Source organism: Petromyzon marinus, chromosome 9 (genome assembly GCF_048934315.1).
Source record: "Petromyzon marinus isolate PM22_M1 ecotype Great Lakes invasive population chromosome 9, UKy_Petmar_22M1.pri1.0, whole genome shotgun sequence".
NCBI classification, from domain to species: domain Eukaryota; kingdom Metazoa; phylum Chordata; class Hyperoartia; order Petromyzontiformes; family Petromyzontidae; genus Petromyzon; species Petromyzon marinus.
The window spans coordinates 7,144,164-7,170,292 of NC_133675.1; the positions used below are offsets into that span (position 1 = coordinate 7,144,164).

A 26,129-nucleotide genomic window follows, 5' to 3' on the forward strand; every position below is an offset into this window, starting at 1 on the left:
TAATGCATGATTGCCTAAAGCTCAACTTACATGTATGTGAAGAGTTCAGATTGACATTTATAATTTTCAAAGACAGCTAGTTTTTTTTGTAGGTGCTAGGTGGATCTTTAAAGCACAGAGTTTGAGGTGTGGGGATCCTTCATCCAGCAGTGGATTGATTATGGCTGATAATTAAGACATTCACATTAATAGTACAAAAAAACAAATGTTCTGCAGTAATAACTATAGCAAGCAAACTTCAGTCAAGTTAAAACTGCAAGTCATCTCATCAACAGGCACCAATGAATATACCATGGTATGAAAATAACCATTATGGTATTTAGATTAATGATGGAGTCCCAGCCAAGGAATGAGACACGCCAGAGAAGACATCCACCCAAGAGACGGTGCAATTAAATCAGTTCTTGTGCAAATGCCAGACAAAATTATTACATCGCAGCATTGCGAGAGGTGGTTGCAGCTTGGGAAAGGACACTCATCCAGCAGTTGGATTGATCACGGCTGATGATTTAGATTCGTGCAATAAATATTTTGCTTCATGCTTAACGGTGTATATAAATCCTGCTCGAAAAAATATTGTCGCTGTCTGGCCCAGTCCTGCTGCAAGCAGCTTGTTCTCTTGTGACACAGGAACCCAAAAGACCTCACAATTACACCCCCACCCAAGTTGCCTTCCTACATTCCTAGATACAGGGGCTTTTGGTACGGTGTGATAAGCAGCAACCAACTGTAAATCGGCGTTTTCTTTCTGGCGCAGCCCAAACCGACAACCACAAAATGTGTGATAATGCCTGTTTCATTATTCCTTTATCATTGCTAAACACCCAATGCAAACCTCAAAAATAATTCTCCAGAGCATACCAGATTGTACGATGTGTTTTACCCTGCATGATGCAGCATACAAAGAAATGTACACTGTACTTAGGCCGCACTTACTATTTTGTGAAGGATATAATTGCACGTTCTTAAAACAATCAGTTATTCTAATAACACCTTATATATCTTCTCAAATGAACATCGGGGTCGTGGTCATTTAGTTCTGAGCCAATAATGGAAATCCCCTATTCCTATGGCAGGTTAAACTCTAACCGTAATAAAACCACTGTTGACATCCCGAAAAAGTTACGAATTTTATCGAACCCTGCCAGATTATGGGCTAAGTCAACCCCCCCCACCCCAACCAATATTTAAACATGCAACCTTTTGATTGCAAGTCGTACACTATCAGAGCCACCTGCAACTTGAATGACATTCTTTTGCCTATTTGGTGAGAATTCTTACTTGAACTGGATAAACCGGTAGAGTTATGCAAAGGTCCTAGAAGTCTGGCAGATGTGTTGGATCACAGGTGAACACAAGCAAAAGCCACCCACAATAAGAACGTTTTACTTTTATACTAGAGCCAAACAGTCACCTTCTCAAAAAGTGTTTTCATAAGCATAGCCTTGACAATGACCATTAATAAATAGCATTAATCTCACATGGTCACTCATTATGAAACCCTAATATTGTATTATGCTATCCAAAGGATTCAAATGTCATATATGAAAGGATATGAATGAATCCAAACATTACCGTGAGTTTAGCATGCCATGGAAATACGTGACAGTCATGATTGATTGCCCATACACACTGTTCCAAAATATCCTATGCCATTTAGTTTTACACTAATATGTTAAATTGGATTTCTCTTAAATGTTTCATTGTTTGCGAAAGCAATATCATTTTAAAAAGTTGAGTTTAAAGATATGAGATTATGTGGAAGTTTCGATTATCATTGTTGTTTTACTTTTATATGTAACACTGGGAAGAAAAAAAACATGAACCAGCCTGTTAGTCACTGATCTTTCATCATCATCATCATTTCATCATCAACAGCCATGAACTATCCACTGCTAGATGAAGCCCTCTCTGCACGTTGTCACAATCTTTTATAGTCTCGTGATGTCTTAATCCATCTCACTCCTGCACGTGCGAAAATCTCATTGCTCAATCTCCGCAGTGGTTGCCCCTCGGGGGCATTCAATCCTTTGACCGTCTCTCTATCACCAGTTTCGTCCTTCAACTACCATTTGTCAGTGACGATGTTTATGATCCACAACATTGTGGGCCAATTGAAAATAAATATTTATTCACATCGATGTTGCTTTTCTTTATCAAAATCAGTTCAATAAAAAGCATTCCAAACTTGCTGTATGTAATTTTTTTTTTTATCTCGGTTCACCTTCGATATTTTCCCAATATATAAATAATTGTGTTTTCCAGTTGTGTCCCTCTGACAATTATGTTTTTTTCAGCGAACTTGAATGTGATTTTTGTTTGGCTCCTATTTATGAGCAAACAAAATAATCAAATGTATAGCCTTCTTTGTTATGTATTTTCAACAATTTGTGTAGTTATTTTTCATTGCTTGTTACAATGATTATGTCACCAACAAATCAAAGATGGTTAATGCTCTCTCCATTCATGTGTATGCCTATATTTCTCCAATACAATTTTCAGAATATATCTTATGTCATTGTGAATAGCCATGGTAGGAGTTCATGTCCTTGCATGGCTTCTCTTCTGATTTGAATTTTGTTACATTCTTTATTCAACATCAATGCAGCTGTTCCATCTTTATAAATGGCTTTGATGATTTCTATATATTTTCATTATGGTCTCCATGTGGAAGCCTGTAAGACTGTATCCGTTTACATGGGGGGAAAAAAGCCCTTTCTTAGTCTTCAAAAGCCAGGTAGAATGGAATTTGATGATACTTGCCTTTATTTATTTGATTGATAGAATGTACGTGGTTAATGGAAAACAAAAAGCTTTTCTCAATCCAACTTGCTCAAATGGTTGGTAGGCCTCTAAATTACCCATTGATTAGTTAAATAATAAACTAGCGCTATGTGTTGGACTGAAATTGGGGGGGGACAAAGTAAAAAAAGAAAGAAGAAACCAAGTCATGTGAAACAACAAATGTACATTGAATAAATAAGAAATTTTGATTTAAAGCTCTCGTGACTGCAGAGATTCATATTCTTGGTTCTTTCGGTAAAGTCACGTAGAAGGGAAACAATAAAATAATAAAAATATAAAACAATTAAATTCTCACGACGTTTCGATTGCAACACAAGCAATCAAGTGTGAAAACCACAGCAACAAAATTGAATAAAGTGACGGTTATTTTTAACATTAAAAAAACGCCACTTTTTTCAAATTTTCTTAACGTTAAAAATAACCGCAACTTTTTTCAAATTTTCTTGCTGTGGTTTTCACACCTGATGATGATTGCTTGTGTTGCAGTCGAAACGTCGTGAGAATTTTATCGTTTTATATTTTTATTATTTTATTGTTTCCCTTCTACGTGACTTACCGAAAGAACCAAGAAAATGAGAAATGTTATAAATGGATGAAAATTCCAAATAAGGGACTGTACAAAAAACGCTGGAAACCCAAAAGAAATATAATAAGATGATAAAATTAAGAGAAGACTACACAAAGGTGATTGAAGATTTCATGACAAGCTATGGGAGCATGGTAGTACAGTCATATAGAATGTACCACATGCAGTTGGTTAATTGTTGGTACATCGCAAATAGTAGCCCTGAGAGCATGATGGAACCACCACAATGCATGATAGAGACAGAGACATAAAACTAGAGGACGAATTCTGTTCAAATCATGAGCAATAAAAGCACATATCACAGGCTGACTTATATATGTGAACAAAACACTCTGGCACATTTCGTAATCATTACATTACTTTGTTTATTAATTCATTAATATGCGTCTTATCTGGTGCATTATATCAAGTCTAATTTAAACCATGATCTGTCATTATTCCTAATTATCTCTCTGGAGATTTCAAGGAAATAAGGCGCAATTTCAACATCCACTGTGAATGTTCATTTTTATTTCTAGCATAGCCTTATTTTACGTGAGGTTATTGCCGACAATGGCAGGATGTGCCACCTATCAAAGTTTTCAAAATTAAAAATAGTCATATTGCACCCCACCTTCCAAAAGGCTTAGACTTCCTGAATGTGTTTTTGTTGGGGTGGTGAAGGGGTGGGGCAAAAGAATGATGGGTGTTAACAAACTTTGAATCTGTTAGAAATTCTCTCTGAGGAGCAATGCAGACTCTGCAGGGGCTTGTGTTCGTAAATACAAATACATTAACCTTTGAACTGTACACCGAGTTCTAAGAGGATAAAGAAGACAGTCAATGATGCAAGGACAACCTGCCACTCCTGCTGGCAATGGGCAAATCTAATCTGCCAAGTGTGGCCTTGTCAGGTGGCCCCCAACAATTCAAGGAAAGGTAGGTCTTGCAGAGGGCAACATGCTTGGGGGGTAAGGATGCTGAGGTTACGGACACTCTGCATTGTCTTGTCCAACAACTATATTCACTTTCCATACAGTAAGCAGAATTCCAAGGCAGCTGACACGGACAGTGTAAAAAAAAGTGTTGTATTCACATATGAATATTAATAATGTATTGTCTTGCACGGTATTAAAACGCTGACATTAAAGCTCTCTTTGTAACCATCACTGGCGGTCCTTAGCAGAATAAACTCTTCTTTGCCGTTTGATGAATCAGTCACAACAGTCGTGTATTTACATGGCACGGTAAGGCAAATGCTCCTGCTTAAAACACATGCCCTTCACTGTGGAACTCTGAGAGGTGTTTCAAACATCATAATTAACTGAAACACTGAGCAATGTGCCGAAGCAGTACATAGTCGAAAGTTGTTGTAAACGTTGATATGAAAAAGTAACATATTCTGCTCAGTATTCACAAACGTGCCTATAACCAAATTACCCAGAATTTAGCCGATCTCATAAAATATCAGAAGCGAAGTGGAGTTAAGCCTAGAGAGTGATTGGATGATGTTATAGGCTGCGGAGTTATGGGCAGCGGAGCGAAGTGCTGCAAAGTCAATTGCTGTATGATACGTCTAAGCTCGATGATCTATGCTCTTCACAAACTCTCACTGGCAAGTGTGGTTAGGAATTGGCAAATAACACTCATGATCCATGCAGCATGGGAAGATTCATCATCCAGAAATTAATTTACGCAAGAGGGCTGTCCATAGACATGTGCACATTCACAAATGTATGCAGATATGAAGCACATTGGGAAAACTTTTCGGTTGCGAAGTGGACAAACCTCAAAATCAAAAGCTATGGGTGTGTGGCTTTCATTCGAGTTCAACAGCTACACATTCAATTAAATGCACTGTGAAGCATGACTGGTGAACTGGCCGGTCAACAGGCTATTCAGCCCCAGACCTCGCTTGGGGAGCTGCTTTTGAACTATTAAAATAATTTAGTTCTGCTGCTCTTTTAGTTTTTTTTCAGCCAAGCATCTTAGCCATGCTTCACTACTTTGCAATAAATAATAAAATCACACTGAAAAAAATAAACATGTGAAAATTACTCAGCTGTGTCAAACACTTTGCAGTTGCTTGAAACTTTTATTCAGCGGTGAAGATCATGTGTACACGCTAATTAAATCACAAATTGGCCTCAAAGTGAGTCACGCTTTTTTTTTTTAAAAAGAAGTAGGGAGGAAATGGCATTTGATTTTCCTCCCTGTAAGATGGCGAGTGAATTTCCTTGCAAATTACCTCCTTCCTTTCCTTCAGGTTGGTCACCATGACGATAGTGGCAGTGTTCAGTTCCCAGATCATCCGCCAGTAGTCATTTAGGGTCTCCTCTTTTGGGCCTTTACCGATGAGCACAGAAGTCAGGCGTCAATAAGCAGAGTGACATATATATAGATTATATTAGCAAGGATAATGCAAAGGATTTAAAGATATATATATTTCTACTAACAGATTACCATTGTCAATGAATGATGATTGCAACACTATTGTGAAGCAATGAAAATATAATTTTAACTGTTATTAATATGTACGCTTTCTCAAGAAAAGTATATTGTAGTTAGCCTTTTACAGTATTTGTGAATGATTTGCAGGGGTTTAATTATTCACCCGCTTGCAATGTAATGAATTATTGTGATTCAGGGTCGTGATTCAACTTGAGGATAGATAAAATTTGTAACATTTAATGAGATGGTCTCGAGTGACTACAGAAGTCATGGAGAAGCTAGTGCACATAAAAATAGAAAACCAAAAAAAAGACTGATTCTAACACACACGAGTCAACACATTAATGAATATATCTTTGCATCGTTACACCCCTAATTGGTTATTATCTGGACTTACATATGCATTATCCATTCTCTTTAAACAACCAAGCATACAAAAGTGTGAGCCAAATTTTTTTATTATACCAAAATATTCAGTGTCAAATTAAACAGGTATTCTCATATCTATATAGAACTACAGCAAGCGACAAATAAACACGAAAATTATTCAAGACTGCACACATTAAGAACATAACTGATATGTTAGTAAACAGTAATTAGGATTAAATTTTGATTTAAAGCTTTCGTGACTGCAGGGATTCATAGTCTTGGTTCTTTCGGTAAAGTCACATAAAAGGGAAACAAGTTTATTGACTTGTTTCCCTTCTACGTAACTTTACTGAAAGAATCAAGAATAGTAATTAGGATTATTACTGGTATGTTAGTTTCACTTACCCTGAGCTGCAATAAATTTGTTCTTCTCCTGATATCCCTAGAATTGAATAAATGAAAGATATCCATAAAAAATAAAACCAACAATCGTGTCTGATTTTTAGTTCACTTTTGGTTCATTTGTGTTTTGATTACTTTTTTTTATATGAAGTATGAATCATAATGTGAGCAAACCAGCCTTAGCTCAGGAAACAGCTATAAAAGGCAGGAAAGCTTACTTAAGTAAATTGTATTGTCAGCATTTCTCAAATGCAACAATTATGTTCGGCACAGTATATGTAAGAGAATAAAACAAAAGTTTTGTACGTGAAAACTAAAGTACATAACACTCGGAATGCATTATTAAACCGATGTTTAAAATGACTGCTCTATCCCCCGACTTAGCATGATCAGCTTGGCAGTGCCAACTTATTATCACATTAACATAATTACCTACTCGTGCTATGGGAACAACCATGTGTACAAAATGTGCACACATACAGCATTTGTAAGTTCTTGCCATACCCAATGTAACAGTGCAGACTTTTTCGCATGACGCAGATATAGAATAATCTCATATGCCAGAATCCATACACCATCAAATTCTCTTGGCCGAGATGAGAAAATGGGACATGGGCATGTTTGGACGATAGGCCAGTGCCTTCCCGCTGGCATGCATCTGTTGTATAGGAGATTAGGGTAGGCGTTTTGCATGTGTGCGTTGCACCAACACGTCAGTGAAAGTGTTTACCCAGAGAGCTGATAAGGGCAATAAGACCCAAATGTGGTTAGCTTAGCACTTGAGACTAAAAATCTATGTATTATCACATTTATAGTTACTGGGCTTCCAACATGTTAGAAATTGAAGTGCATATAGTTTGTCTGCATTTAGTGTAACACGTAATTGATCCTTGCATAATTTTAAAATATTTGATGGAAAAGCCTATGACTAAAAATACCCAGAATGCACCTGATCTCATCAGATCATGGAAGTTAAGCTGGATTGGACCAGGATAGTGGTGGGATAGGCATCCACCATGCATAAAACAGGTATGGATTCTACATTTTCGGCAGAGGGCAGGTAAAAAATAAAATTTTATATCTATCGTGCTATACTCAAATGTCTATACTCCCACCTTCACCACCTTGCACAAACCCGTGTGAAGTATAGTCAAATAACCCACCCACGACCTGCACGGCATGGGAAGGCAATCATACAGCAATAGACTGATGAAAGGGCTATATATGTACGCATTATGACAAAAGTAAAAGCAACTATAACCATTCAATGTAAGCAATTACTTTATATTTGGTTGTAAGGTCACATGAATAACATTTTCAAAATCTACAGTACATAGTAATATTTGCTAAACTTATTTTTAGTATTTAACTACAGAGCCTTTTTTTACCATTTTATGTAAAAAGTGCACGTTAAAAAGTTAATATTACTCTTACATTAACATATGAAGCATTGATGTAATCAGAGTCTGGGACACCCTCCAATGATGTCAGGTGGACTCTGAAGTTATCATCTGGAAAAATTAAACAAATTGTTAAAAAATAAGAAGTGGAACAAGCTGGAATAACAGAGTTTTGGCATATGCAGAATGCCTGCAAAGACAAGCCCTCTCCTATTGGCTGTGCTATCTAACGTTGTCATGGTGCCTGATAGGAGTGAATTTCCTTACAGAAAAAAATGCCTGAAAATTTGAATGAGATAACATAAAAACAACATGGGAATCTCATTTTAATGGAATTAATAATGGTTGTATTATACAGTGCCCATAGACATGTATAGTGGCCAATGCATTTCAGGTATAAAATCAACATGTTTGCAATTATAACGTCTTGGGAAAACCTATAAGAGCATGGCTATGAGAGCACAGCATTTTACATTCAAATGTTATCTGAATTGTGTGGTATATTTAACATTCAAACACTATATGAATTGTGGAATACATTTGTATCATCAACCACAATGTAAGAATGTACATAGGATTACAACCAGACAGAAGAGCATGGTCATGTGTCTGTATTTAAAAAAAAATAGCCACCAGACAAAGTCTGGAAATTAGCAACCATTGAACAATTTTGTTGTTGTTGTTGTAAATAAACGAAATTATCCAAGCAGTATATATGCCCACTGGTGGAGCAGTATACGATGAACCCAGTCCCCTGAATTTGATTACGGGCCATGGCGAACATCACTGACAATTGGTGTAAAAAAAAAGAAAGTCCCTGTTTGTAGTAACATCCACGAAATGTGTGTATATTTGGTACACACAAATTATCGTAGAATTATAAAAAAAAAATCTTGTACTTACATGGCAGGATATTCACATATCTATTCTTCTCTTTGTTCTCTTCTTTGGAGGCAGCTTCACAGGTCGCCTGAATTGGACAGCTTGGGAGAGACTGGAGTGAAAAAAACATAGCACAGATGATATAAAAATACATTGTAAATTAAGTTTCAAGTTTCATTTATTAGGTATAGCCCTGTGAGCCATGCGGCTCTTAAGTCGGGTGCAACCGCAACAAACAAAATTTGAACACAGAACATCCCAAAGCGACAACGCGCAACAGAAACATCCTGGAATAAATCAGCAAATATTCCACACAAAAAAAACTTACCTGTGTGCATGCAAAGGTAAATGTGGAACTCTACAATTACTTGCTCATGTCACTACTGGTGGTGGAAGGGCTTGAACTAGAGTGTATTTTGGCCTACTCTTCCACTACGTGCTCATGTGCTTGTATAACAAATCTGTGTGATGTGCAATGTATACATTAAATTTAGTTGAATCCAAGTGAACCTCAACATGCTTGCAAACCTCTCAAGGTGGTGATCCATTCCGTCCCACTAACCCATCTAGGTGCAGACTTGCAACAGGTGGTGGCCTGATCAATTAACGATTATTATAGTTATTATTGCCATCACCATTATCATCCATCATCGGCTGTGACGGCACTGATTTATGATGTAGGCAGTGACTACGATTGTTATTGTCATCATCATTCATCATCACTGTTGTCATGTCTAGTATTTCTAAATAATCACAGAAAACAGAATGAATTTTGCACCTAAATGTCCAAAACATTACTATTATCCACAGGTACTGCAACTAAAAGGATGAATGTATCATTCACATCTCCTTTTACATTTTTATCTTATTATCTATAACTTTGAAGATGATATAAAAGCTGACTGGCTGAAAATGGGTTGAATCACAGACCAACGAAGAAAGTAGATATGACCAGCCACAGTTAAGATGATTTTCACTTTGTACACTTATTCCAAACCTGTGCTAATTTATGCCTTCACTTTTTTGTCAATAACGCTAATATTTCTTGCAAAAATATTAAGTATGTTATAATTACCAATAATACTTACATAGATTTTATTCACCAAAAAAATCGAACATTCCAACAAAAGGACTTGGGACAATATATATATTTTTTCTCCAACTATACAAAAAGTATTAAAAAAGTCGGCTACACTCCGAACTTGTTTTTTTATGTAAAAATCTTGACACGTGTATGTGTTCTCTATTTCACAAAAATCACATATTCTTAAACAAATGAAATACACACCCTTGGAAAACTAATATTTCCCTGTGTCAGCAGCTGAATTTCTCAATGCACATTTTTGGGGTCGCTGGTAGACTGGAATAGGCATGCGACTAGTATCCTTGATACTTCTCGCTATAACTGTGGCTGTGCTGGGTGCAGAATTTTTTTCTGGGCATAGGCCCAGCTGTAATTAATCCCTGCCATGTATCAGTTATTCTACACAAGAGTGCCTTGGAGTGAACAGCACCATCCAAAACTGATGACGACCGCTTGCGTTGCGATCGAAACGTCGTGATATTTTCATGGTTTTTTTATTCACTTTATTTTCATTCTTATTATTTTATTGTTGTTATTTTTTCTATCTACGTGACTTTACCGAAAGACCATAGAATATGCCTTGGAGTTGTTGTAATTGCCCAGGTGCCATTTATTGCACAGCCTCCTACATGGAAATTGACCACGATAAGATAGTTACCATACACTTACATTGAACTCTTCTCTGAAGAGTTTATTGTCATCTGCGCTTCGGCGATTAAATTCTTCTTCCAAACGATCCACTGCAAGCGGTGGATACTTGCGGTTGGTGCTTGGGCTACGCGCCAGCAATGGCATACTTTGCATCTCTGAAAACAGGCACATGCACAGCAGTAGTGAACAGCACCATCCATTACACTTCAAATGAGCACAGCACATACGACCTAGGCCGAAACAATATAGGGAAGTCAGCCACAAGATTCCCAAAGATACCAACGTGTAATGGGTAAAACTCAATATAACAAAGAGACACACGCATTCTTAATACGGTGCAATGTTAATATCATACTTGATATTCTAAAAAACAATTAAATTAAGCAGCCGAGCTTCACAAAGACTTAATATGTAAAATACATCAGATTTAAATTATTCAGTATCTGAAATGTATGTCATTTTAAACTTTCTACAGTGTTGAGTTATCAGTAACACCAACATGAAAATAAATAATCCAAAAGCAAACAAGAGTAAAACTGGCTACATATACAAAGTATCATACACATGTGCAGCCATTCAGTCTATCCACTGCTGGATGAGGGCCTCAGGTTGTGGGGGTTATTTGCCAATATTTCACACTGATCAATGTCGGCCAATGAAGGTGGAAAGCATATGTGGCAGCATATCAGTACAGTACAACAATGGATTGTACTGCAGAGCCCTCTGCAGCACACAATGCAGCATCTCACCAAATCACCCGGAATGCGCAAAACTGTCAAATCTTAACCGAAGCAGGTTTTGAACCTGGATTGTCCTTAGATGAATGCCCACAATGGATTAAAAAGGTGTCGGCTGTTGTGAGACTATATTGTATTCAAAGTAACATCACACAATATAAAATATGCTAAAATTCAGACCTGCGTCCTCTCCTCTGCCATTGGCCAGCCGAAGTGAGTTGGTTCCATTGTGTTTGTACTTACGGAATCTTCAGAGGAAATACACGGAGAACGGTATAAGAATGTAAAAATACAGCATTAAACAAAACAGTTTTCATTGCTAAACATTAAATATAGATTAGTTATTCATGTATTACGTTTGTTTATCTTTGTGCAGAAAAGCTCCCTTTAAGTATGTTCTGTATATATTAATGGCTCAGCTGTTAGTAAAATGGTCTCCTTGCCTCAACATGTAGAGGACAATGATGAATACTCCAATTACCAGAATGCAGGCCAGAGCTACACAGGCTGCCATGATGATTGAATCTTTGTGGAAAAGACAGACAACAAACATAAGACATAATCAGTACAATTAAATAACCAGCACTTGCAACAGGCCATGTTATAATAACAGCCTCTTCAAGTATGCTTTACCTCTACTATCAGAAGATGGTGATATTGGAGTTGACGTTGTAGTCGTGTCTGTTGAACAAGAAAAAAATTTTAGTAACAAATTATACGCCGGTACTAAAAACTAAAGACGTGCTCTCACTAAAAATAAATCAGTGAAAGGTCTGAAAAAACAATGGAAATGTCACGCACCTGCAGGTGTTGTTTGTGACAGGTAGTCTTTCTTCGTGACTATATTAAAGTAGTGCCGAGGTGAAGAGGTTGTTATATTCATTGCATCTGTCTTGTTGTCTGTCGCTGTCCTTGTTGTGTGTACCTTGGAAGTCACTACAGGTGTGGTTGGGTTTGTCGCACCAGGTTTCTTGCTTGGCACAGCAGTGGTCATGCCACTTGCTGCTGTCGGCACTGATGAGTTATCTACTGCTGACCCATTGGTTGGTGTTAGCGTTGATGCCTTTGCTCCTGTTGTGGTTAATTGTGTCGCCCCACCAGTCAAATGTGGTCCAGGTGCCAAGGATGTCAAGGGAGACCGTGTAGTTGAAATATGTGCCGCTGTTATTGCTGACAAATAAAATACAAATACAGAAATGAGAACATGAGTAATATTTACGTTCATCAATAAGATGTGATCGTTAAAGCTCTGAAGGTAATTAATACTACCCGCTGTTTAAGGCTTGTCAACCAGGGATGCAAAAAAACAATTGTTACTTTTCACATTATCATTGACTAGGACCTTGAGTATTGTATTGCGTCAATATTAATGTTAGTCAATGGAAAAATACCAAATCACTGAAACTCGAGCCCTTATTATGAATACCATGATATGAAGAAAACCTTCAGCGACTTAAATTTAGAATAAAGAGAACAATCATTTAAATAAACTCTGACACTAAACATCAAACAATGCATATTAATACATTTTCAGTGTACGCTTTCTTGAAAGGTAGGGTTTGTAAGGAATACTGAACAAAACAGACATTCTTAAAATGAAATACAACTTATCTATAACTTTCAAATAACCCTCTTGGCTCAGTCATTGCATTACAAATTAACTGATTGCTTACAGTTACTGTCGGGACCAGGAGCAGTGGTGAGAGGCTGCGTGGCTGACGTGCTGTCGGAGATGACGTTGTGGCGAGTTGTGTGTGTTTCGACCACACTGGCAGTGGAGGTCAGCCGAGATATTTGGGTGGCAACAGAATGGACCATTACCGCTGTGAGAGTGAAGTATAGGTGGGTGGATGGATTGATGGGTGGGATGGTTTTTGGGAAAGGGGATATATGTCAGTAGTAATTTGAGCAACATGATGTTATTCATGAAAATGAAGGTAAATGGAGGGTTAGGGCACATACGACATTGGCTTCTCATTATCAAAAACATAATAAACGCAGACTTCATTGCAATTTCACATTTTGCATTGCAGCTATAACAAGTCTGACATGCATGCAACATAAAATAAACAGCTGAAAAACATGGCTTTAACGAGAACATTAAAAAAATGCATTTACACTTCATGTCAGCGGTGGCCAACTGGCATCTCCCGAGCCGCATGCGACTTGTTAATCCACCACATGCGGCTCTATCGAAGGGGCATAACGTAGAACATATTATCACAGTAGCAAAGAATAAGCAATTCAAGTTGTAGAACTCATGGGTACTCTGCGGCTCTTGGTCTGTTACAGGTTGGCCATCACTGTTTTTATCACATATTTAGACAAAAGTATTTTTACATTTTAGTTATGCCACTCAATTGAGCGGGTGTTACTCACTATCGGTTGTGTTGGTTTCAGCCTGAACGTGCAACCTTGAGATGACTATGTATCCCAGCATCGTCATGAACAAAAAATGCTCCATGATAAACCTGTAAAACACAATAAGAGTAAAAGTATCCCAGAGTTCAGTTATCTTAGCAACTCGCAGTCTTTCAAAACACATGATAATTTACTGTAGTTTCCATTATCTAACTGCTGTCTAATTATAGACAGCAGTTAGAGCTAGGTTGATGAAAAAATATAAACATAGACCTTGTCAGCATAAAGGTTTTATTTCGATTTAAAGCTTTCGTGACTGCAAGGATTCATCTTCTTTGGTTATTTCGGTAAAGTCACGTAGAATGAGAATAAAATAATAAATTGATAAAATAAAACGAAGTGGGAATTTTATTGTGCTATTTTATTTTATCAATTTATTATTTTATTCTCATTCTACGTGACTTTACCGAAAGCACCAAAGAAGATAAAGGTTTTAATCGCACGAGTTTCGTCCTTCAAAAAAGGTTTCACGTGTCTGCCACGAAACGAGATATTAGTGAGTTCCAGGTATTTTACAACATCTTGGGTGTGACCGTTTCAAATGCTTCTGTTGCGTGCTCATGAAGATCGCTCAGGATTTTCCGGTTTTTCTGGCGAACACGTTTTTTTATCTTTCACATAACCTCAACAATCAACCACGCAGATCCAAGTGAAAAGTATAATTATCGAATAATAGATGAAGACTGGATGGACACACTACATTTATCTGCACATAAGAGGACAAAATAAAATACATAAAAGTCATTTTGACATATTCCTCGCTGAGGCCACTTAACATTCACTGTATCATGATACCTTTGCTGCAAAGGTCAAACTTGTGGAGCGCAGCAAGTGAAACTTTTCAGCCCGTATCTTCTTGTGAGGTCAGGGGGCCTTAACCGCATCCTGCCCCAAGGTTGCAGGTCATGCTCTATTTCCCGTCAGAGGGCCGGCCATCCGGGCGTGGGCCCAGCGGGAAGGCAGCCAGAAGCCAAGACAGACACAATGGATCACTGTGGAGCCAGCACCCTAACAACTAACACATGAGCAGCGTACTGCGTTGAAAAACACTGCTCCAGATCATTTATATCCCGCACAGCCCTCCTCATTAGCTCAGTTTAATTAATGGCAGAGAGTACTTATCACTCCAGAGTACACATCTTCATTGAAAGGTTGTATTTGTGACTAATTACCAAGAGCACATCCGATCAGTGGTTAGATTTAAACACATTTTTAAAGTGGGAAATAAAAATATATTGAATTTTGTAAAAAAAAAATCCATTATGCTCTTCGTCCTCGGTACGTGTAGTATGCAATCATTTTGTTTAAACTTCACGTTATTTTTTCTACAAACTATGGCACTGTGTGCATCCACCTTACATGCAGAAAACACAGAAGTGTAACTGTGGATGAAACACCTTTTACAATCGAGTACTTTGACGCTTCACACACTTTCAGGACTGTAGTTAACAAAATGCTAAACTGACCAACTTAATCTCACTTTCAAAACATTACAAGATGTTCAAGAGCAAGAGCAGATAGCACCACACCCTTTTTCAAGGGTTTTTCTATTTTCTGCAACTGGTGGCGTAAAGGGTATACTCTTCCTCTTATCAAGGCTGCAGGCTTAAAATGGTACTATATCTATTTACAGTACACTACTTAATCGAAATAAGCATTTACATTAATTAATGCATTAAACAGCTGCCACTGCTTCCTTTCTGATAACTGATTGTGAGCAACTATTCACCTTAGATAAGTTTAAATACCGCAAAGTGTAAGACAAAAAGTGATGTATAATATAATTACTACAAATGCATACATGAACTATTTTGGTAACAATATGTAAAATACAAAGTTAAATTATTTAAAATGCAAGTGTGCAATACACACTTATTATAGCTAAATATGCAGTAATATACTGTATTTGGTTGTTTAAGCAAATAAAACATAGGATGGCCAACTTTCACGCGTGCCTCTAACAATAACCTCACGTAGTCGTACAAATTGCTATGCAAATAACTTGGAGCTCTTTTTAATCATGGCAAATAGGTCAGAAGGAACAGAGTTGTGTAATGCATGTCATACGGAGGTCCCAACAAATGCCTGTCGCCTATATGAACTATGCCTTCAAGTAGATTTTGCAATTAAAAACAATTAGAGCACTGTCAGTTTCTATAAAGAAAACGAATGTATGTAATCCATATACCCATTACTGTAGGAGTGTTGCGTGCAAGGAACATCCTGTTCCATAACAAGACACCCACAATACTTTGTCATTACTACTAATGGCATACCACTGTTGTTATACAGGGGCTGCTGTGGTTAAAGCAGACCAAAAGCCTAGATTATTTGCCCTCAACATGCAAGCCAGTTGCCAAGGCCTTTAACAACAGTGTTGCCATATCAACATTTCAACTTCAGGTTTAGATCCAGATATTTATATAGTCTTTGCAAGTTTATGTAAGTAAAAGTGCTGGGTGCAATGACCAAACATGTCTCTCTAAACTCCCTTAAGGAACAAACATAGCTGACTTCGCAAAGGTTTCATGTATCATGCCAAGTTAAGTTCAAGTGCAGCACTGTATAATGGTTCCACTACATTTTACAATGCACAACCAACTCACCCTGAATGCACCAAATCTCGTAAGATATTGCGATGCTTTTGCAGGCTTGTCTGGCTAATGCAGCAGTAGTTGTATGGGAGAGTGTCTAAGAATGCCAGGTGCTGTCGGCTTCTGCTGGAAGGTGACCAGAAGATGGTAGAACAATGCAATATTTTAATCTATCTGTGCAATGCTTTTGATTGCAATCCCCTTGCATGGGTTTGGGTTTATTCAGAGCACTCTGGTTTCCTATTCACATTCCCAACGCTTATTTGTGCAATTGACCAAACTTTCCACTGCATGGTTCTCCTAAAAAAATTGTCATAAGCCTTCGTGTGCTTTTACAGATTAAAAAAAAAAATGCATTGTGTATTTCATAAGAATATCCTTAAATAAAGTGGATCATGTTAATTTGCTTCAACTTTTATTTTTTTACAATTAGGATCGATGGCATCTAAGTGCAAATTATATTCTGCTAAAGGGGAGGTCCTTTTATTTCGACAATCTATGCCATTGGAAAGTACTGTATTGGTATACTGGAATATTATGTAAGGCTATTACTTTTTATTTTAATTTGTAAAGTATTATACGTAAAATACATTGGAAGTTTGGTTGGAGGAAGTTTGTAAAAATGCTGTTGGTATTTTGGTCATTACTGATGTGCTGACTACAGTAGGCAGAATTAAGAAAAGCACTGATCCTCATTTTATTTCCAGAGCTCCCCAAGGCAGCACTAAGCCAGGTAAAGCTCAGATAAACGTATTACAAAACGTCTAATACTGAATCAATGCACTCTTTTATTTAACCAATTTTTTCCAACTGTGACCAACACTGTGCCAACTACTCATGCCTTCTCTTTACTGTATTGTATTTGATTATAGTCCAGTGCAAATGTTTAATTAGGAAATTGTTCCTTACTCAATTAAAGTGAAGACAAATTGTGTAACTCCACAAAATAATTCATAATTGAGCCATCACCACTGAGCTATGGCATTTAAAGTGATTGAACTTCATGGAAACTAATTTTATTTATTCTCATTCTCCCAGGAGCTTAAACACAGTACAATAGAGGGGCTTGAACAGTGCCCTGAAGTATATAACTTACATGTGTGTTGCCCTATAAGCAACCTGTCAATAAACGCGTTTAACCACATTCAGCGACGACGTGAAAATATGTGGCTAAGCTTTAAAAGAACAGTATACAACATCACAACTATTTAACATACATATGCGATGTGACAAGTACAGTCGGGCATATTATGCAATGGATGAAAATAGCCAAGCCAATGCATGTACAGATGGCAAAAATCTCAACCTATAATAAGGCACAGCAACTCTATTTTTTACAGATATGCTGAATTAACAGAAATGCCAAGCCAAGCGATGCACACAACCACAATTTAAACTTTCAAAGTTTGACTTATTCAGGTGTAACTACTGGAATATTATGACATTCCAAGCAATGATATTTCACAATGCATAACCAACCGTGCTAATCGAAGGTATGGGGGAAGGACGTTTAATTAAAGTGTTTAATATGATACATTTTCATCCATGTGCACGCAAAAAAAATCTACCATGCTAAGTTAATATGTGATTTTGGGATAAATGCAAAAAAATAAATGTTCCTTAAAATGTCCACGTGAAATACCATACAGATTGATACAAATTGTTCTCAACAATGTGCATGTCGAGACTCACGGTAAACATTTCATCTGCCTCTTCATGGCATGTCTTTCAGTGAACTTAACATCTTAACATCCCTTATGATGAAGGATATTGAGCTTTCATTGTGCTGCCAGTCAGGCTTAAATGTGTGCCAAGGGCCAACCAACCCTTGTACCCATAGCCAGCACCTCGGCTCTTTCCTTGAGCACAGCCTCAGCATCTAATGCGTTACTTCGGCCATAAATAATAAATGACTGCACCCATAATGCCAAATAGTCAAAGATGCGCCATTTGGCTTCCTCTATTGATCTTAATAACAATGCTATCATCTCTGTGGAGGAGAATGCATTACAGTATTTACTGTAACTATGATTATATTTCAGTAACACATTCGTATCTTGACAAATCGAAATATCACAAGATCTGATATTATAGACATTACAATAATAACAATTTACAACCCTCTGTCAATCCGCTGATGGATGAAGTCCCATGCCATATAATTCAAGGGGGCTGTTTGATAATATTGTAAGAGCTTAACAGTGTTCAGTGTGGATTGGTGAAGAATGGGGGAGGGGGGGATGGACTCGGACCGGTTTGGGTTGATCGGGAATCAAACTCATGTTGCCGGGTCCAGAGGAGTGTGCTAACCACTGTGCCATCGCTCCACATTTAGGTTCATCTACATTACTGTAAAACAAAGAAAATTTGAATTTTATGCGTAAACAGAAAAAATATAATTGGAAAAATCTGATTATAATCTATTGTAACTTGGCATAACATAGTACGATAATAATAATAAATTTGTCTGTGTTTATAAAAGTTAATGACAAGGCAAATTATGCATCATTACATTATTTGTGTGTGCTGAACTTCAAAACTGTGCCATAGTTTCGCAGCTGCAACATTCTCGGTTCTATTGTTACCACACAACTGCACAACAATATTGTATGACAATCAACTCACATTTGTGACAGTGTACAACCAGTGCGCGTTCTAACTTTCACTTGCTACAACTCTTACGCTGGGGCCAAATAAGTGAAATGACTGAACACGCATCACCATGCGCACAAATCCTTGACACTGGAAACAGTGTTTGTGGTGACCACATTGGCCTTTAAATGTTTTCTGCAGCTATTTACAGTAAAGATCAAATAATGTCTCCTGTGTCTGCGCACGTCCAGAAAATAGGCGCTTGTTGTCAGTGGTCACATTTTACGGCAACTTAGGTCATGGCATGACTGCACGGAAATGTTTCAAGCAGCGTAATTGAACATAATGGCATTGTTAATATTTAAAACTAGAACTGCATTCCTCTCCATGAAAACACTTCTCATCTGACCGCATATGCATTTCGAGAAGAAACAAATATATCAATGCTTCTAATAAACCTCAAACTACAACCGCAATGATAAAATGCTGGTGTTTCTGTGTATACCGTATAGTAGTCCGGTAAAATCAAGGAACTAAAACACGTGTAAACAACCAGAATGCCCTTGGTAAACTACTCCATAACTTCCAAGCAGTTTGTTTGCGAAAGCACCAACATCATATTTGCGCACTTCAAGAACTGTCGCCACAATACAATTGCGCATTTCGCAGGCATGGTGTATACAGTACTTTACTTTAACACATTCCACCTTGAATGACGCTTGAGCAAGCTACGGATAAATTGCAGCACAGTGTGAATTACACAGCCGGCAATCGAACGTCCTCCAAACGAAATGACATCCCAACGAATATGAAGCACAATTACTGCTCGGCTTCATTACTTTCCATACATTGACGTCGTTCTCTTCTCTCACAAAGGTATACACCATTATCTTTGTTTGTAAACTACAGTACAGTACTATACCAAACCTGGAAGTTAGTTCAACTGAAATATGTGCATGCCCACCAGTCCTGTGCAGTGTTACTATTGAACCAAAAATACTGGAACTAATCTCTTTGGAACTCAAGAATGCATACAATTACGCAACGCTGCGAATTCTAAAGTTTTAATCTAAAGTACAGCATTGTCAGCTTGCGTGACAAGACATTATGTGGCGAAGTACTCTGCTGTATTGCCATTGACAGCAGAGCGGTGGACAGGGTTGGTCGGTGCGAGCTCAACCATGAACCCAATGAACAAAGTTCGACTCCGGGCAACGGCGACCATTCGCATTTGAGCAGCATGGCGAAGCAGAGGAGTCATAAACTATCAAACCAACCCCCACGACTTGACACTGGTACGGAGAGAGAGAGGCGTTTTATCGAGCAGTGGATTGGTGGTGGTGGTGGTTGTGGTGGGAACGAGCTTACGATTTGTATTTTTTGTTGCACTGCACTGCTCCAATTTTGCCACTGGGTCATAACAAGTCACGAGAAACTCCAACGCCGCGACCCGTTAGCGCCGTGCAATATTTGGGATCGTTCACAGACGCGGGCAGAACACAGCGGGCGATTGAGGGACGTTATATACAGAACCGTACTAATTTTTTTACACAATTGGCCACTGTACATTGACTTATGGGGTTTTGATTGTTCACACGACCACAGCATATTTGCTCGAGGGCGTGCATAAACCTCACGTGTCTGTACTGCAAATGCTGTGTGTTTATATTAGATTATGTGCAAACATGCCAGGGGAAATGTCATATACATGTATTTGTAGCTGTAGGTTTTATCGTATGGAGGTTTTGTGATATGGGTTGTGTCACGAGATGAACACCTTCTGATGGTCATTAGAAGTTGAGCATTGGGTAATTATTTGATTCTGCGCATTATAGAACCGCATTCGTAATTTATCTACACCTTGCATCAACTCCAAATCCCAAGATCAAAGGTTAATAAAAAAAAATCCAGGCAAAGCTGTGAGTCATGAAAATCTTACGGCAACATCAATGACTTGACATGCCTCTAATATGACCTTGTAACATTTTGCTCTCCTACCTCATTAATTTTACAGCACTGTACAAAAAAAGAGTATTAATTCGGAATCGTGAAATGTACAGATTGAATTTTCACATTCAAATGTATGTACTGTATGCTGCACTTCTTTCGCACCGTACGTAGCCAATCGTGCTAGTCGGAGGTGCAAGGGGTGAGACGACAAACTAAACACAAAAATCAATTCTACAAAAATAATTTTAAAGTGCATACATAGCTCCAGTGGCGTCCTCATATCGGAAGGAAGAGCGTTCCAGACGGCCGCAGAAGCAGCGCATCTGAAAATGCCCAGATTAGCAGAGAGATGCTTGACCCCTCTTTACCTGTTACCGTATTAATCTTTAGGGGAGTGTTGTCGGCTTCTCTTGGCAGAAGTCAGCAGTAGTCTTGGTTCGGAAAGTTTAAAATGTGAATCAACAATATGGAATTGATCACCAAATCAGCTCCCCCCCCCACTCATCGGCACTTACGGTTTTGCACATGTTTCTTTTTCTTTGTAAACAATGTGCTCATTTTAGTTGTGATAATCCAATACCTACAGTGCCAACTAAAGTCCATGTACCAGAGGGTTCTGACTATTGTACACCTGCCATTACAGTAAATCTCAAATGTTTGTCAAGTAATTTCCAGTGCATGACATGTCAGGTCAAGAGAAAGCAACTACTGTACACAAACTAAAGACGCATACGCACCTTACTGGAGGTACAAACATGCACATGTAGCAACTTCAATACTGCAATGGCATGCGCAGAATAATATAACCTACCTTCAACATAACCATGCAATGAAAAAGCTAAATAACATTACACGTGGTGTGGTCAGGTGACCTGATATAGAATATAACCACACGCAAAAAGAGAAGTGGTGCATGACATTTAATAACGGAAAGTAACCAGATTAGATGACTATAGTGTTGTTCCAAAGTACGGTTCACTACTTTATAAGCCGCTTATGTTTACTTTAATTCTTATTCACACACCACTGTACAGTACTTGGTGTATTCATTCTTATAAGGGGGGGGGGGGGGGAATGGTGCAGACATTAAAACAAGCAAGATCAAATCAGATCTTTGCTATGTAGGGGCCATTGCCCGAAACATCGCTTATATACATGTTTAAGACAGTGGTGATAGACAAAAGTGTTTAGTTTGTTACGAATTATTCAAAGACAACTGCTGTAACTTCAAATGTTAAATGTGGGCAGTGTAATCGCGTTGTAGTCGAAGTTGTAATTGCATTACAGTCCAGCGTCATTCCATCATCGTCTTCATCACCCCCTTCCGCAACACTTCACAGAACCCAATGTAGTCGAGCGTGAAAACAGTCTCATAACACACAGGCATACAATTGCAATGCAGCTATTTCGGGGTAAATGATAAACGCTTGTACGGGACTGTATAATTATAATCATCAAACCATTATCGCATTCCTCGCCACCTTCCAAAACAGTCACTGGAGCACAGTACCTTTACTTGTGAAAATGTTTCATAACACACATACATACATACACAAAACAGACGCAAAAAAATGACAACGTAGCGGAGATGGCCAAAACAATAAATAATATAACAACATTTCCACCCCCCCCTCCTCCACCACTTCCGCACATGCCGAGATCGGCAAAGCTTTTGGGGCCGGTAGCAAGCGGCTCGACATCGATACGATACCTAAAACTAAATCCACGACATCTCCACGGAGAAAATTAAACAACAAAAAACACCACCACCACCGCTCGGAAAAGCGTGCGTCGCTACGCAGGCAGAAGAATCAGATCAGACGACAAGGAGGGACACGCGCGCACACACCTCGGCAGGAATTCCTCCTGTCCAGCTCTTCTTCCACCTCTTCCAGCCCCCCCCCCCCCCGGCTGCGAGGATTATTTTACTCCACCACCACCACCACCTCCTCCTGCTTCTTCTTCTTCTTCTTGCTGTTCCTCTCCGCCTTTAACACCGATCACCACCACCACCACCAGGAGCCACAAACACCACCTACCTACCTAACCCACACGTTTCTCGGCGGCGGCCCGAGCTCGACTGAAGGGAGGCGGGGAGGGGAGATGGTGGGAAGCTGCTGTTGTTGTTGTTGATGTTGTTGATGATGTTGTTGTTGATGTTGTTGTTGTGTGTGTTGAGGACAGTTCAGAGGGGCCCGGCAGACGGCAGAGGGAGCCGAGCCGCCATGGGAGGGGAGGGGCTTGGAGAGGCGAACGGGGGGAGAGGAGGAGGGGGGGGAGGAGTCCCGGGACTCCTCCCCCCCCACCCCTCGTCGACCTCTCACAGGCGGGGTCACTGGGCGGCTCCCGCACCCACGTCACTTCACGCAGCTTTGGAAAGGCAGTCCCCGGGTTACGGAAGGGTTAGATTTTTTTTTTAACAGAGAACGATCCGTTACCCGAATTTACGTATGTCGGAAAACTGGACAAATTTCCAAACAAAAAAAATCAAGATTAATTATATCTTAATCCACAACCTCGCCGCGCTGCACTACCTGCGCTTACGTAACTAACGCAAATATTTCCGCCTATCGATTTGTTTACATGATTTTGGAGCATTTATGTAAGTTCGGATTTCCGTAAGTCGGGTTTTCCGCAATCTGGGGAGTGTGTGTGTGCATATATACAAACACAAACAGACAGACTGCTGGGGCAAGTGCTATTAGTGAGTAGCACCTATGAAGGCCGACACGGCGCACGAGGGGTGAGTGGCCAGCACCACGCCCGGGCGTCTTTGTATCCCCCCAGTGGCGGTGTTTACACACCGCACCAGGTACTCATTTGAGGCTGAGTCGACCTACGGGAGGCCCAGGACCGGTTCAGATAACCGTCAATGGTGTTGGCCGTAAGCGGGAATCGAACTCGGGTGGCTGGGGTTCGGAGCGCAGCGCGCTAACCGCTTCACCGCCCTTCTGTAAACTACATATATACAGTATACACACATTCTATATAAAGAACAATTCCGTTCAGAGTCCACCACTATTGACGTATTGAATTTTTTTTGTGTCACGTATTTACACTCTTCCGTGGACAGAGGCGCCGGGGGGGTGGAGGGGGTGTGAAGCTGACCGTAGTTTCAACTGTCAGGAGATCGAACTCGCTAGCCAACCCCCCCCCCCCCCCCGGAATTTAGTCAATTTTACTGGAATGTAAATTCGTTTAGCCTCGGAACGACTGGACGGACGAGTTTCTAACAGAGTGGGCCCTTTCCGGAGAGGTTCCTTTACGACCGTTATACCTCGTTTGTTTGTTAGTTGTTACAATATTCATTTAGGACTCTGTGATCGTTCTCTGCAATATTGATTATTACGGGGTTTTTTGCCTTTGTTTTGATGTTGCTGCTGTGTTCACGCACCACGGATATCCCTTCTAAAAAAAAAAATTGCTGGCAATTGGCTCAAGGGGATTATCCGTGTGACAAATATAATAAACTTAAAACTGACATTTTCCAGAAGACATCTGGCAGTTCGGAATCAGCATATTTATTTATACTGGAGGAATCCAATGAGCTATGAAGCTCTTTTTCATAGATGTCCAATTCACCAGCAGTGGTGCAAGCAAGACTGACGAATGAGAGACTGGAAACCTGTCCAGAGTTGTAAATTCGATGCTGCCAGAAAGCCATATGGCTGATGGTATGTGTACATTTTTATTTTTTTGTTAATGTGGAGGAACACATATATATGAATCAATCATATTTTCTGCTCATGTATTTTGTAACTTATTCAGTATTCTCCACAATGTCGTTATTTTTCCATCACATTCATGTATTTTAAGCGCATCAGCCTTATTTACTTTCTCGACCATCATCACAAAATATTCGTCAATAACACTTCTTAAAGGAAACAATACAAAATAGATCAAAGTCTCCATATACTGTATCTATCCGCGTCAAAATAAAGATATTTATTTCACAATCCAGGGAATCCATGATTTCAGTAGCACTAATTAAATACAAGAAACTCTGAACCGATGTCATATATAACTGACATTTGGGGCAAGCCCCCTTGATATTTGTGGAATGTTGTACTTAAGCACCACTGCTAATGCACTACCACAAAACAATATCAAACAGCATTTGTTCAATGTAAGCAAACTCAGAAACATGCTCAGCTTTCTGGATCTTATTAGCAGTCAGGCTTGCTTCACACATACTGCTGAATTTCCAAGGCATTATTTGCAAGAGTACTCCATATAAACTATGGAGCCCCGTTTAACCCAAAAAGCAACACTGTACAAAAACACTGAGGTCTATGTAAAGTTTGAAACTTAATGGCGTAGCCCTGCAAATGCTCATGCCACTGCTGGCAAACTCTACAGAGACGTTCTCGAGAGCCTAATTTGGCCAACTCTTCCACGATGGCCAGACATCTTGGTGGAAGTTCACACACTTTAGCCCACGACACACGACTTGGCGATCGACTTAACTGGTTGTAGTTTACACTGCTGGGTGGACAGAGACGGGGGCATTTAGAAAATTTGCCCATTGTTTCGACGGGTGATCGAACTGGCGATTTCCTGGAATTAAAATTGTCAAGCGGCATATTTTAATGACCTTATGGAGTACAGTATAACTAGCGACATCTAGCGACGTATTCTATGGGTCTTTCGGTAAAGTCACGTAGATAGGTTCAAAGGAAATAACAAAAAAACTACGACTTTTCGATCGCAACACAAGCGATCGTCATCTGTTTTCCTCCTGATGACGATCGCTTGTGTTGTGATCGAAACGTCGTAGTTTTTTGTTGTTATTTTTTGTTATTTTATTTGAATCTGTCTACGTGACTTTACCGAAAACCCCAAAGAATATGAATTTCTGCAGTCACGAAAGCTTTAAGTCAAGATCTATCGACGTGTTGGGGTTCGTTTGGCGATTTTACATTTAAAGAAGTTGATTACACTGCGTCGGGTGGTGGCGGGTTTAATGACACATTTATATTTTGATTTAAATCTTTTGTGACTGCAGTAATTCATATTCTTAGCTCTTTCGGTAAAGTCACGTTGAAGGGAAACAATAAAATAATAAAATATATATAAAACAATAAAAATTCTCACGACGTTTCGACCATAACACAAACGGTCATCATCAGGTGTGAAAACCAATGGCAAGCAAAACATTTGAAAGTGTCGGTTTGCATTTATTTATTTATTCATAAACGGTGTTCGTTTTTACTTATATATTTATTT

At 39.0% G+C, this 26,129-nt stretch overlaps 1 protein-coding gene across 4 annotated transcripts in view; it reads right to left on the reverse strand.

The window, feature by feature from the left end:
- Window positions 1-23,171, reverse strand: part of LOC116940624 (receptor-type tyrosine-protein phosphatase alpha-like) — a 40,779-nt gene extending 17,608 nt beyond the window's left edge. Inside the window, exons 1-12 of one of the 4 annotated variants that reach the window (XM_032950689.2) lie at window positions 22,753-23,171; window positions 13,726-13,817; window positions 13,020-13,169; window positions 12,148-12,516; window positions 11,980-12,027; window positions 11,790-11,871; window positions 11,527-11,594; window positions 10,628-10,764; window positions 8,896-8,986; window positions 8,027-8,103; window positions 6,596-6,632; window positions 5,619-5,716 (exon numbers count right to left, since the gene is read on the reverse strand). In XM_032950689.2, the coding sequence (XP_032806580.1) occupies window positions 5,619-5,716; window positions 6,596-6,632; window positions 8,027-8,103; window positions 8,896-8,986; window positions 10,628-10,764; window positions 11,527-11,594; window positions 11,790-11,871; window positions 11,980-12,027; window positions 12,148-12,516; window positions 13,020-13,169; window positions 13,726-13,810 (1,242 nt within the window). In that variant the 5' untranslated portion in view covers window positions 13,811-13,817; window positions 22,753-23,171. Of the gene's footprint in view, window positions 1-5,618; window positions 5,717-6,595; window positions 6,633-8,026; window positions 8,104-8,895; window positions 8,987-10,627; window positions 10,765-11,526; window positions 11,595-11,789; window positions 11,872-11,979; window positions 12,028-12,147; window positions 12,517-13,019; window positions 13,170-13,725; window positions 13,818-14,562; window positions 21,937-22,752 lie in introns of those variants that run through there. The other 3 variants (XM_076065854.1, XM_032950691.2, XM_032950692.2) reach the window with 3 other exon arrangements.
- Between the last annotated feature and the right edge of the window lie 2,958 nt (window positions 23,172-26,129).